General features: G+C 39.8%; 1 protein-coding gene across 1 annotated transcript in view; it reads right to left on the bottom strand.

Annotated features, from left to right (window-relative positions):
- Positions 1 to 13296, bottom strand: part of ADGRG5 (adhesion G protein-coupled receptor G5) — a 769418-nt gene that overhangs the window by 35395 nt on the left and 720727 nt on the right. Inside the window, exon 11 of the mRNA XM_085637711.1 lies at positions 8648 to 8747. Coding sequence (XP_085493837.1) covers positions 8648 to 8747 — 100 coding nt within the window. The remainder of the gene's footprint in view (positions 1 to 8647; positions 8748 to 13296) is intronic.

Below are 13296 nucleotides of genomic sequence, written 5' to 3'. Positions count from 1 at the left end.
TGGGATTATATCTGTTGAATGATTTTGATGCCATCAGTGACAAGGCAAGTGCTGTGGGTTTAAAGCTGGTGCTGTGGGTTCAATCTAGTGCTGTGGCAACTGCTGTGCATGCAGTCTGGTGTTGTGGCAAGTGAAATCTGGTACTACAGTATATATACATATATACTGTGTGTGTGCGTGTGTGTGTGTGTGTGTGTGTCAGTGTGTACATATACCCACACACATACACCTTTCTTTATCAAGTTACTATTACTGCTTACATGGCTGTATTCAATAAATAGTGCATTGTAGGTGAGTTATTTGACATTCACAAATCTCATCTTACCAATATAACTATGCATTATGCAAGGAAAGCTTGGTTCTCCTTGCAGGAGAAATTTAAAGGGATTTTTTAACTCGCTGCAGCTCATCTACAACTCACAGTTTATTCAATACAGCCAGCCTGGTGATTAGCAGAGTATTTAATGATGCCCATTTCTTTTTAGAAATGGACATACGCAAATCTTTTTCAAAACAAAAATTGGATGATTTAGAGTCTGATATTAAGGAAGCAAGAAAGGAATCTAGACATGGTGAACAGGAGGCAGAAGAACCAAACACAAGCAGTTCCTTATGTCCAGTTTCAGCTCCAACAGAATGTAGCCATGATGTTGATGCTCCTGTAAATGATATTGGATTGTATATTAATTCATCAAAAAAACTAAAAGATGATTTTAAATACATTCTACTAATAAATAATTATACCCCACCAGAAAAGTATGACTTCAAGACGGATTCAAGTGGACCACGCTGTTTCTGTCAAGTGTGGATTAATCAATATTCACCATGGCTTGGCTACTCTCCACAACTGAAAGGTGCAATTTGCAAGTATTGCACAGTATTTCCACAGCCGGTATGTCATCGTGGGACATAAGGAGCATTCATAACTATGCGTTTCACTAAATATAAAGACTTCCATGAACGTGACACAACCATGTTTTATCGTCTTGGCATAAAAACGCACAAGTGGATGCAACTCACTTTTTGGGGATCAGAGAGAAACCGGAAATAAGTATTGTTTGCCAAATAGACAGTGCTGTGAAAAGGCATGTTGAAGAAAATCTGAAAGAGTTATTTCCAATTTTGCCCAAGATCTTATTTTGTGGCACACATGACATTGCTTTATGTAGGTAAAAAAGTGCAACCGGAAATGTGCAAAGTCTGTATCAATTTTGCATTGAAGCAGGGGATGGGATCCTAAGAAACCATCTTGAAAATGCACCAGTTAATGCACGTTATACATCAGTTCGAGTTGAACATGAATTGATTACATTATGTGAAGAAACATTAATAGACGATCTAGCATCTTTAGTCAATATGTCAAATGGATTTTCAATCATTGCTGATGAAAGTGCTGACATATCCGCAAAAGAACAGATGTCACTTGGAGTACATTTTGTAGACACAAGTAGCACTGTAGCTGTCATCAGAGAAGAATTCCTTGGAGTTGCAACCTTAAAGAACATGGATGCTATCTCAATTGCAAATATGATTATGGATACATGTTCTGAATTTGGATTAAACTGAGAAAACTCCATGTCCCAGTATATGATGGATGCTCTACAATGGCAGGAAAGGAATGTGACGTTAAAGCCATAATAAAGAGAAAATATCCTAAAGCTGCTTTTGTGCACTATGCTGCACATAAACTTCATTTGGTTGTTAATGACCTGAATGCTGTTCCTCATATACGGAATTCTATTGGCACAGCGAAAGCCATCATCAAGTTTTTCCGTGAGAGTCCTAAAAGAAGATCTCTTATTCCCAATGTTCCATTGCTGAGTGAAACACGATGGACAGCAAAATACAAGAGCATTAGAATTTTTAGCTCAAACTTTGAAGAGATTTTTAAGCAATTAAGCTTACTGGTTACTACAGCATCAGGAAAAACATGTCAGGATGCATATCAATTGCAATGTTCCTCAAGCACAGTGAGCTTTCTCTTTTGCTTGTCCATAATTTCAAATTACTAATCATGATCGGAACCTGTAAGCCAGGATCTCCAAGCTGTTCAGCTTGATATTCTAAAGGTGTAATCACACGCAAGACCTTCTGACTGTGTTCCATGATCACCGCCAAAAATCAGAAGAGAAATTTAAGAAAATCTTTTCAAATGTTCAAACAATGGCAGAAAAATGGAACATTGAAATTTGTGTTCCCAGACAGTGTGGTTGGCAAGTATTTTGTTCTAATTTTGGTTCCTCATATGTGGAAGGATATTATTGCCAGTTTATCTATGGCATACATGGACTCCATCATTGCATCATTAGAAAGCAAGTTTGGTAATGAAAACAAGAACAATTTGAGTCTGTTCTCACTTTACCCAAAACACATGGCAAAAATGACACTTGAGCAATACAAATGACACATTGCAAACATCAGAGAAATTTACGACATTGAAAACCTGGAAGCCGAAGCAGTCACATGGTTTGAGATCTGGATAAACGAAGGGTGAGCAGTTTGATAATGGATTTCTGGATTTGCTAAACCACACACATTTATTTCCATCAGTTCAGCAAGCAATTAGTATTGCTCTCGCATTACCAGTGACACTTGTACAATGGAAAGGTCTTTCAGCACAATGAGAAGGATGAAAACCTGGTTGAGGTCGACAATGTCAGATGAGCGCTCATCAGGTTTGTGCATAGTGAGCAGCCATCAAGCAAAGATTGATGAAAACAAACAATAGCTGATTGAAAAAGTAATTGATAAATTTGCACAAGACTACAGACATTTACAGTTCCTTTTTTGAAATCACTAACCAGTGAATAAAAACTGCATAAAACTACTCCTTGAAAAATGTGATTGTTAAATTTCAGCAAGAGTGTATATGTTTGCAGTTCCTAACCTGAAACAGTTATCCAGGTTAAGTTTATATGTTTTATTTTCCAAATTGGATGAGAACAGTTGTTATTTTATTTAAGTTAATATATTTAATTTTATTTATTTTATCAAATCAAATTTCAAAGCTTTATTCGACAGCATGTCATAAAAGCATACTAACATCCTAACAATACCATAAATATAAATACTGTTTTAAAATACAATATATGAATTTAAAATTACATTAAATCATAATGCTGGCGAATAGTTCCAATGATTTTAGCAACATCAATTTATCTATTAAAAAAATAAAATCTTAATATTTAAAATAGATCAACAACATTTAGTGTCAATACTCATTGTCCAGCTTCTAGAATTTTTAGGGTACGGGTGCGTATTATCCATGCCCACCCCAAGAATTTTGCAACAGCAACAGCCAAACAAGGGGTGCAATCAGATTCAAATATTCTTAGGGCTTCCTTATATCTGCGTATTCCCAAATTTAAACATACTGGTTTTATCCACCTATGACGTGGAGCAACATACAATGGACAGACAAACAGGAGATGACCAGAGTCCTCAATCAAGTCTCGACAATGGGGACATTTGTTGTCCTGAATAGGTGACCATCTATAGGTGAATGCATTTACAGGAAGAGTCCCAATTCTAAACTGAAAATACAGTTTTCTATCAATGGGCCTTTCTATAAGATCCCAAAATGCCTCACAAGATGGAATAAATTTGACGTCAAGAAAACGACCTGTTAGATTGGAGCTCTGACCAGAACTGAAGGCAGAAGTCAAAATCATATCCCAGTACAATTTTTTGAGTGCAGACTTAGATGGAAAACTTAAACCATTTAGGTCATTCCATAGATGCCCTAATTCTAGTTTTTTTTAGCAAATCTCTAATTTCTTTAAGCCATGCAATGGAATGAAAACTATCAGCCCTAATAATATCCTTCAAGGCGATGGCATAATGAGCTAGTTCCGGAGTTACCATGATCCGCCGCCAATAAAGGAGTGGGCGTAATCGTGCCAAGTCCTCTACTTTTTTCCTGCCTAGGTCATATGCTAATGGAATCATTGGGGTACTTTGGGGAACTCCTGTTAAACAACGTAAAAACTTGTTTTCTGCTAATCTTCGTTGATTCAGGTTGCCAAAACCCCATAGTTCCGAACCATATAATGAAGCATTAATCACTTTCATATTGTAAATTTCCAAGGCTGGAGTAATAGGTTTTGTCAGAGAAGATTTATATTTAGAGACAATTGCGCCCGCTAGCTGATGAAATTTTAAAGCAGCCATGTCAATATGGTTAGTCCATTTCATGTTGTTCTGGAGGGATATCCCTAGATATGTAAATGCCTCAACTTGCTCCAGCGGGGTACCGTTAAAATTAATAACACCTCTAAAATTTTGCCGCTGGTTTAAACACATAAACTTAGTTTTGGAGGTATTTATCTCAAGACCGCGTTCTCGACAGAAGTCACCAAATGCATTTAGTGCCTTCTGCAGGCCACTTGGTGTCCGTGAAACTATCAACGTGTCGTCCGCAAACATGAGAACAGGCACGCAAGACCCAGCCAATACAGGGGCATCTGTGGGCGAACGGCTCAGATGTTCAACAATGCCATTTATAAACAGGGAGAACAACGTGGGCGCCAAGACACATCCCTGCCGAACACCACGCTCTACAGGAAATGTGTCAGTCACCCCCCCCTGTGTTCCCCACCTAATTCGTGCATAATTGTTCTCATGTAGGCGAACAAGTAACGTTAGTAGTTCCGGTGCTATCCCTGCATCGTCGAGAACCCTCCAAAGTTTAGAGCGGGGCACTAGGTCAAATGCTGATTTCAAATCTATAAAGACCGCATAAAGGGTCCCATTGATCAGCTTCACATTCCTCCAATAGAGTGCTAGAAAATAAAATTATTTATTTTAATATATTTAAGTTAATACATTTTCAAAATAAATACATTTGTCATATTTTAACTGTCATTCTTTTGTGCACATGGACACTAAATGCTGATTCTACATGTTTTTTCAATAATTCAGTTATGGTGCCTTGATCATGTGTGAATGAATAATAATAATCCTCATATGTAAAGTGTAAATATATCACCCCTTAAGGTTTCAAGGTGCTGGGGGCCATCGGGGAGATTAAGTGACCTTTTGCCCAGAGTCACATGGTGCTGAGCCGAGCTGCCGCCGGTGATTTAACTGTGAGCCCAGCACTCCAGAGTCAGCTGTACTGGCTGCTGTGCCATAATGTGGTGCATTCAGTAGTGGTGACATAAAACAGATTAGAAATTGCTAATCAGACAATGGCAGCTTGATGCTTCTATTAACCTTTTGCATCAGGTTTCTGAACCCTTCGCATGCCTGCGCTTTTCTACCTTTGGCCAGGAGCCGCTCCTGCCTGCAGCTCTGCTTTTTTCTTTGCCAACAGCTAGAAGGTGTGATATCTACCAAAGGACAAAAGGCTACAAAAGAAAGAGAGGGCTGTGGCACAACAAACCTAAGGTATAAGGGAACATATGCGCCTGCTTCCTGTGCCCCATGGCTCCTCCTGCGCCCCAGTGTTTCTTGTGACCCACCTGACACAGATCATGTCGGAGGATGGATGATGTTAAAATGTTGCCCCCCCCCCCCAGAAACATTTCTGCAGACATCCATGACCCCCCGTGACTGTGGTTCCTTTAAATGTACAGAGATAACTGCTGAGCTGGAGGTCATCTCTAAATTTGACAGATGGTAGTGCGTCAGGATGGTGGTGGTAATATGCTCCGCCACCCTGACGAAAAGACTACTGTCTGTCACATTATAAATTAGGCCCTTAGTTTGAGTTTGCTATTGTACAGGAGGAGGTATGGGCCTAGTTGTAGCTGAAGGGGGTGAAAGATAAGATTTCTCTGCAGCTCCAAGGGGAGACTTCACTTTTTGGGAGTAAGGAAGTTAAGAGTTTCCAGGGTGAGGTTTCACTCTTATAGAACAGCGGTGAGAAAGAAGCTATATAATAAAGATTGCTGGTATGTTCTTGCACTATTAATCACTGCCTGCTTACAGCACACACAGCTTTATTTACTGCACAGCATTTTGCTGATATACTCAAAAGATGTAAGTGCTTTTGAGCACTAAAACAATACTGAGATTAAAGTTTGGTTTAATTGTCAGTGGATCTCTTTCTAGAGCAAATACAGATCTACTCAGTCATGTTACTGTAGAAAATAGGTGAAGGAGTGGATGCTGAATCCAGCAGCCTCCAATGACTGCTTGTTTTAATTTCTGCACCATGCTCGGCTGAAGCAATTTTTCTCACGAGTTTCAAGAGTGTGCAAGTTTGGAAATTGGACAGCAGTGGGTTGCTGTGCATAGACTGTTATCAACAATACTTTACATTGGTGGCCCACTCTACATACTCTGCAGGTTTCAGCAAATTTGGAAAGTAGCTGCCAACCAACTCCTATTCTTACGTGTGAGTTAGCACATCACGCCTGCCCCTCAAGCACTCAACTGGTTTGCTTATGCCAAGGTCTATACAATTTAAGGCCCTCTGCATCCACACAAGGCGATTCCAATCAGATCTTTCTTCAATGCAAACTGCAAGCACACTTCCAAACTAGAGAACTCCACTCCAGAATGTCTCAGCTGATGGTCCTTCATTCCCTGACAGCATTGCGCACTAGCTACTTTCACATGCCATTACCGGTCAAGCTCAGTCTTAGGAAATAGGTACGTATGTGTAAGCAGTGCCTCTATCCCTAAAATAGTTACCTGAATTGCATCCACGCATAAGAGTTGCTAGAAGCTCGCTTCATAAGTTTGAAGCGCATCTCAAACCCTACAGCATAATTCCCAACATTCTGCCCACGGGCTGTTCTATAAACACATCCTCTACCTTCCATTCATAATAAAAGCGGTCCCTGTTCACACGACCATTGCCAAACTACTCTGGGTCCTCAAGGGGTATGAAGACCATATAAATAATACAATACAGTACAGCATGAAAAATAAGTATATGCGTGTTCTCTCTGTAAGGCTGCATTGCATTTGAATGGTCTCTGCTGTGATTGGAGTCCCAGCCTCCCCCACACACTAACATGCAAATGAAGCTTCAATAACTGTATACATCACTCCAGATGTGTCCTCAAGGACTGGATATATTTCACCAGGATTAGCCTTCAGAACTGAACAAAAGATTTAGAGATTAGGCCTATAAAACTGGACGCACTTTCAATAAACAGACGTTACACAAAACAAACTGGACGCGATACATACAGAGGTGCTCCCCAGATACAACATTCTAGAGGTGGCTTCCAGTGCCAAAATAAAAATGCCAGATGTGGCCTCAAGACAGGGACATGAACTACCAGGCGTGGCCTCTAAAATTAGAAGCCAGGGTCAGGCATTAAGAAGTAAACTCAATAGTACAGATTGGACTTCAAGCACTTAACACAATACACCAGGGACCCCTCCAGAAACTATACAACAAACTGATGTGGCCTCATGAACTGGACACACTGCACCAAGTGTGGCCTCTGAAGGTGGTAACAACAGTCCAGGTAAAGTCCTAAGAACTACCCAATGTCCCACACGAGCAGTTCTGAATTAGAGACTCTGCTCTAGGTGTGGCCTTACCAGCGATCTGTGCATAAAGTTGGAACAGGAATTGTCTTTTCTTTTGGCTTTACTACCTCTTTCTCTGCCTTCAAACTTTGATTTCACTCTCTATGCGGCCTTGTCATATATTGTTTACCTATTCAAACTAATCCAGTTTTAGAACTCAAAGATACTTTAGGAGCAGAGAACCTGCACTGGTCTTTCTTATGCTAACTCTTCGGTTTACAAGGTAAGCTTCCATGTCTGCGCTTGTGCTGTAGATGTGAAGGAAGCTTGCACTGTGCAGCATGTATTGCACAGTATCTCTGTGTGTGAGACAGTATGTACCTTAGCTACCCTTTTTGTACCTGTGCTGTTTGTTAGTGAAGTTTTGAAAAAGGTTTTATGTAAAAAACATATCAATGGTCTTTGTCAATGCTTATTTTCCCTTGAGGGAGATGCTACACACAGTAGCAAGCAGTTTTCTAGTAATGTGTTGTAGTTAATTTCATGAAATGAATCCAGTCAGTGTTGCTATTGAGTCCAAACCTTTCTAATGAGCACATATTTGCTTTACTGCTGCAGTCGGTGTTTGTATTAGTGCATTGTGCATCATCTTTGTTAAGTTATGAGGACACACGTTAAAGAAACACTGAAGGCTGTGCTTACGAAACTGGGACAACAAAGCATTGGACTATTTGTGGGAAAGTACCAGGTCCTGTTTGAGTTACAAATGTGTATTTTAAAAGTTTCTTGCAACAGTGCCACTTACTGTTAGGCAGCAGATGGTCAATGAACATGTAATAACCTCAAATGATCCTTCTGACATGGGCTGCAGTGCACAATACCTACTGTTTCTACGCATCAAGGAACGCACCTCGGTGGTCATTATGCACAATATGGAAACATTTACAACATTGGCTCAAAGCAAAGACAACATACTTCCAACCACACAGTGCAGCATGCTATTTGTGTGAATAAGTTCTCCAGCGCCCCACATAAGGGTAGTAAGTTCTTTGCAAATGTTACATTGTAATACAATACAGGCAACTGCTGAGTCATCCTTTAACCAAGTTGCACTGAGACACAATTAATCCATTGTTTTTGCAGGAAATCCAATGCTCGGAAGGCAATTTTTGTATTCAGTCAAGTGGAAGGTAGCATACTTCCTGAGCATACTTACATTGTTCTGTTCTGGTAGCCCTGGTCCGTGGCGATAGTATGTGGTCCATAAACTTCTTTCTGAATGATTGTGATGAGAATCACTGTGAGAATAGGAAGGCCTGTTGGTGGGAAGAGTGAGGATAGCACCAGGGTTGCAGGGAGATGAGATTATCCAAAAAGACAAGTGTCACCGAGTGAGATAGGAAGAGAGATAAAAAGAAAGATATTAGATTAATTCAGAAGTGATGGAAGTTCAAACTGACAAGTAAAGAATATTCAGATACTGAGAACATTTAAGCTGGGTGAAAGAACAGAGTAGTAGACAGTATGCCCTTCACTAGTGTTTTCTCTATAGGCCCACTTTCCCTGGAGATATATGAGCATGCATGTGTGTGTCTGAAGTCTGCAGCAGGTGCTTTGTCTGCTGAACACTAGACATTTCACATGTTGGATGGCCTGTGAAGATGCAAACAATGTACTCCCTAGAGTAAAAGAGGGTGATGCAATCCGGGTTATGCTACAGTATTAGTGGCTGACTGCATAACATGAGGGTGCATGAGTAGAACTCTCCAGTTTGTTAGTTGAGTTGTGAGCTGCTCTCCGGAGCCAACACTGTGGGCCTCTGCCCTTCTATACTGTAATAGTTTGCAGAAAACTGCCATTGCCCCTAAAGTGTGGGATAGCACTGATATTCCATAACCCCCAGCCTGACTGGAACGTGTAGCAGATTGGTCAAAGGCAATATATTTTGGTATTGACCGGGTTGTGGCCAATGTACGAGCTGTAGACAGAGAAAGAAGTCTGAAGCAATTAGAGTCCAGGTATATCAAAGATTTAGAATCAAGTAAACCAGATGGCTTGAATGTGAATGAGGAACTAACAGTACACTTAACAATGTAATAAAAGTATACTATTTAAAATCTTTGACAGCCTGTAGGTATGAGGTCATTATTTTAACAGTGCTCTCATATTTTTTCTTTTTAAAGCACAGTTTCCAGACAACTCTTAAACTTGATAATTAACAGAAGAAAAATGATAATATAGAAATTGACTGTGATATAGTAGTTACCCCACTTGGGCTTGATGATGTGAAAGGATAATTACTTTTAGATACAGCAGCATGGCTAAAAGTTATTTAAAAAGACATTATAAACATTTATTTTCAAAATCCCTATGATGTGGGAAGGTAACATATAACACATAGTGCTTTTTTTAAATGTAACTTTTAACCATGCTGCACAGTAGCCACACTGCTCTACAACAAGGCCAAAGACATTTGCAAAGCCAATAGCTCTCACATAGTCGAGACACATTGGTGTTGCGAATGCTTTTTTATGAAAGCACACAGACTGTTGTATTTTAGAAAGGGTGAAAACGCTAAGGCCAGAGCAGTGGCAATTATCACATACTCTGAACAGTGGTGAGAAACGAAAAGCAACTCATTCACCTGATTGAAATGTATCCTTAGGGGCACAGCTGCATCAGCAGAGATGATCTGTTCACTTAAGCTGTTTTCTGCTGATCAAATCTCATTTGTTAAGCAAGACATTTGCTACAAGACACGAAATGCAGAACCCCCCCAAAAAAACAGAGAGGCCTATTTGTATATATGTTCCCTGAGTTCTCTGCATGCAGGGAGCATGATTAGAAAACAAATCTTCCCGAGCTGGAGACAGACTTTGTTCTTTACTGAAATCTGTGCATAAACATTCAGCACTTTGGAATAATCAGCCATAATGAGACTTTTCTTTCATGATGTGGAGAATGAAAATAGGAACAAAGACAGAATCTGGTTTCTAGGGGCTGTGTTAACTTAAAATAAGTTGCTGGCAGATTTTTGCATTAAATGTTGTCCTCACACTCTTTGCCATTGGAATGTGTGATTGTTTAAACATTACGCTTCTCTGGTGGGCCTTAGCCTTAGATAAGGACAGGGTTTATATTGCAGTGCCTCAACAGCAAATGCAGACAAGAGCCTGAGTGATAAGGGCTTGACAGGACTGAAAGCCTACTCAGAGCAGAATGCCATTATCCTAATGCAGCAGCTCGTCCTGAAATCTGGAGTTGTAAAGCACACACAGCGGATTACCTGCGCCCCCAGCATGCACAGTGTTGTCATCAATTATGTCATTTCAGATGTTGCAGTGCATGACGAGGGTGCGAGGTATAGTTACTTTAGGACATGAGTTATAGTTATCTGAGATGACTATAACTCGTGAATTTCAGTGGTTTTATTAAACTTAAAATAGTATGTTTTAAATGAAGTGTTCACCGAACTATAACATCCCTTTAACCTTTGTTTGTAGGTCTCAGCTATACAGCACATGCGCTGTCTTGAAGAGCCATTTTGTATATACTTTGTGGGCTTCAGCCTGCCCATAGGCTTCCCATTTGCTGTCTTCATCGTCACTCTCATAATCTTTCTCCCCATTTGTCCATAGCAGGCATTTGTCATGCCTCTTCCTGTGTTTAGCCCTCCCCGAGAGCATGGACTAATTATACTGTCCCTCCACTGCTTCCATTTTAGGATCTGTTTCAGGAACTACTTTTTTCTTTGTTAAAGCGCACTTAACACGAGTCCTCATGCTTTCACTCACTGTAAACAGGCCTGTAAATCTTGTTCTTATCTCATCACATTTGCTGTGCATTCAAAGAACGAGGCCAGCTGTCAGACGCTATTTTCTGAGGTCGGCTGTTTAACTATTTTGCATATGATTGGTGTACGTCAACACTCAGGTCGGGCATCAGCATGATGTACTTGTAATTCTGCGTGCTCATAATTGACTTTCAAAACACGGGGCTAAATCACACTTCTATCACTTCAATTTAAAATCTATATTTGGGTGTGTGTTGACAAACAAAAACCAAGCAATGCATAGCATTTGTTTAAGCGCATGTTGTAAAAGTAATTCACATGCATTGTACACGTGATTGGTGTATGTCAACACTCGGGTCTGGCATCGGTATAATATACTGGTAATTCTGAGAGCCCGAGATTGGATTTTAAAACACGTGGCTAAATGGCACTGCTACCACTTCATTTTAAACACTTTATTTGGGTACGTGTTTACAAACAAACTCAAGTGCTGCAAAGCCTTTGTTAAAGTGCATGTTGTAAAAGAAATTCACACACATTCATAATTAAATGTAATGTTACACCGGCAAATCAAAGTTAAATACATTTAACATACTGCGTTTATTTTCTATTTAGATTTACCGGTGCAACATTTCTTTTAATTCTGAGATCATGTGATTTAATTGCACAACATATGCTGAAACAAAGGCTTTTAGTCGTTTCTGTAAACAGGCCTGTAAATCTTGTTCTTATCTCTACACATTTTCTGTGCATTCAAAGACCAAGGTCAACTGGCAGACACTGTTTTCCGAGAGCACCTGTTTAGCTTTTTTATATATGATTGGTGTACGTTAACACTCAGGTACGACATCGGTATGACATACTTGTAACTTTGAGTGCCCGTGATTGACTTCAAAACACTAGGCTAAATCACACTATCTTTTCAATGCAAAGACTTTATTTGGGTGTGTGTTTACAAACAAATCAAGTGATGCAAAGCCTTATTTTAAGCATATGTTGCAAAAGTAATTCACACACATTCATAATTAAATGTAATGTTGCACCGGCAAATCAAAGTTAAATACTTTCAACATACTGCGTTTAATTTGTATTTTGATTTGCCAGTAAAACATTACTTTTAATTCTGACTTCATCTGATTTAATTGATAAACATACGCTTAAACGAAGGCTTTTAATCGCATGCTTATCTTTGTAAATACATACTTAAGTAAACTCTTTCCATTGCAGTGATAGAAGAGTGATTTAACCCCTTCCATGCTGCGCAAATTCCGCCGCTGTGCTGACGGAATCTTGCGCGGGCGTGGTCATGAAGGAACGGTTCCGTCATGAGCACAGCTCAACCGTGGCTCATGACGGAACCGTTCCGTCATGAGCACCGAAGGGGTTAAGGGTGTGTTTTGGGCAGAATCACAATTAAAAATGTTTCACCAGCAAATCAGGGTACAAATAAATGCAATGATTTGCCAGTGCAACATTACCTTTAATTCTGATTTACTTTCAAAATACTGAAAAAAAAGGCTTTACATTGGTTTCACTTTTCAGATTTCAGGCATGCAGTCACATAAAGCCTCTATGAAATACATAAAAGTGCTAGTTTATATTTACATATCCCCTTGACGTATTATTTTATCATGCCTTTTCACTTGATTTTCACTTGTCACATCCATCAAATTAAAGGCTGACATCGCCTGGAAGCAACAGTGACTATGTTATATTTACCAACCTACATTTCCTTTTATACCTTTTATTGATCTCTTCCACGTGCATGGAACAAGAAACATATAGTGGAAAAGAACATAGTCAGTAGGAACATATACATTGTTTCATGCATAACGCATGCATGTAGACCACAGTAACAAAAAACAATTGCTTACAGTATGCCTTCTAATCTAAATAACATTGTTATTACATGATGCCATTTTAAATGGAGAACTGCTGTGGAGATGTCGCTTCTCTATCATGATGCATGTCTGCAGAGCTGCTTTCTGTGCTCCGCCCCTGGAGGGGCAAGGGCACACTACATGCTCTGCTTGAGACATTGCAAGGAGGGCAGGCCTTCCCTGGCACCGAGT

This window comes from Triturus cristatus, chromosome 12 (genome assembly GCF_964204655.1).
Source record: "Triturus cristatus chromosome 12, aTriCri1.1, whole genome shotgun sequence".
NCBI classification, from domain to species: Eukaryota; Metazoa; Chordata; class Amphibia; order Caudata; family Salamandridae; genus Triturus; species Triturus cristatus.
This window is presented reverse-complemented; position numbering and strand designations above follow the sequence as displayed.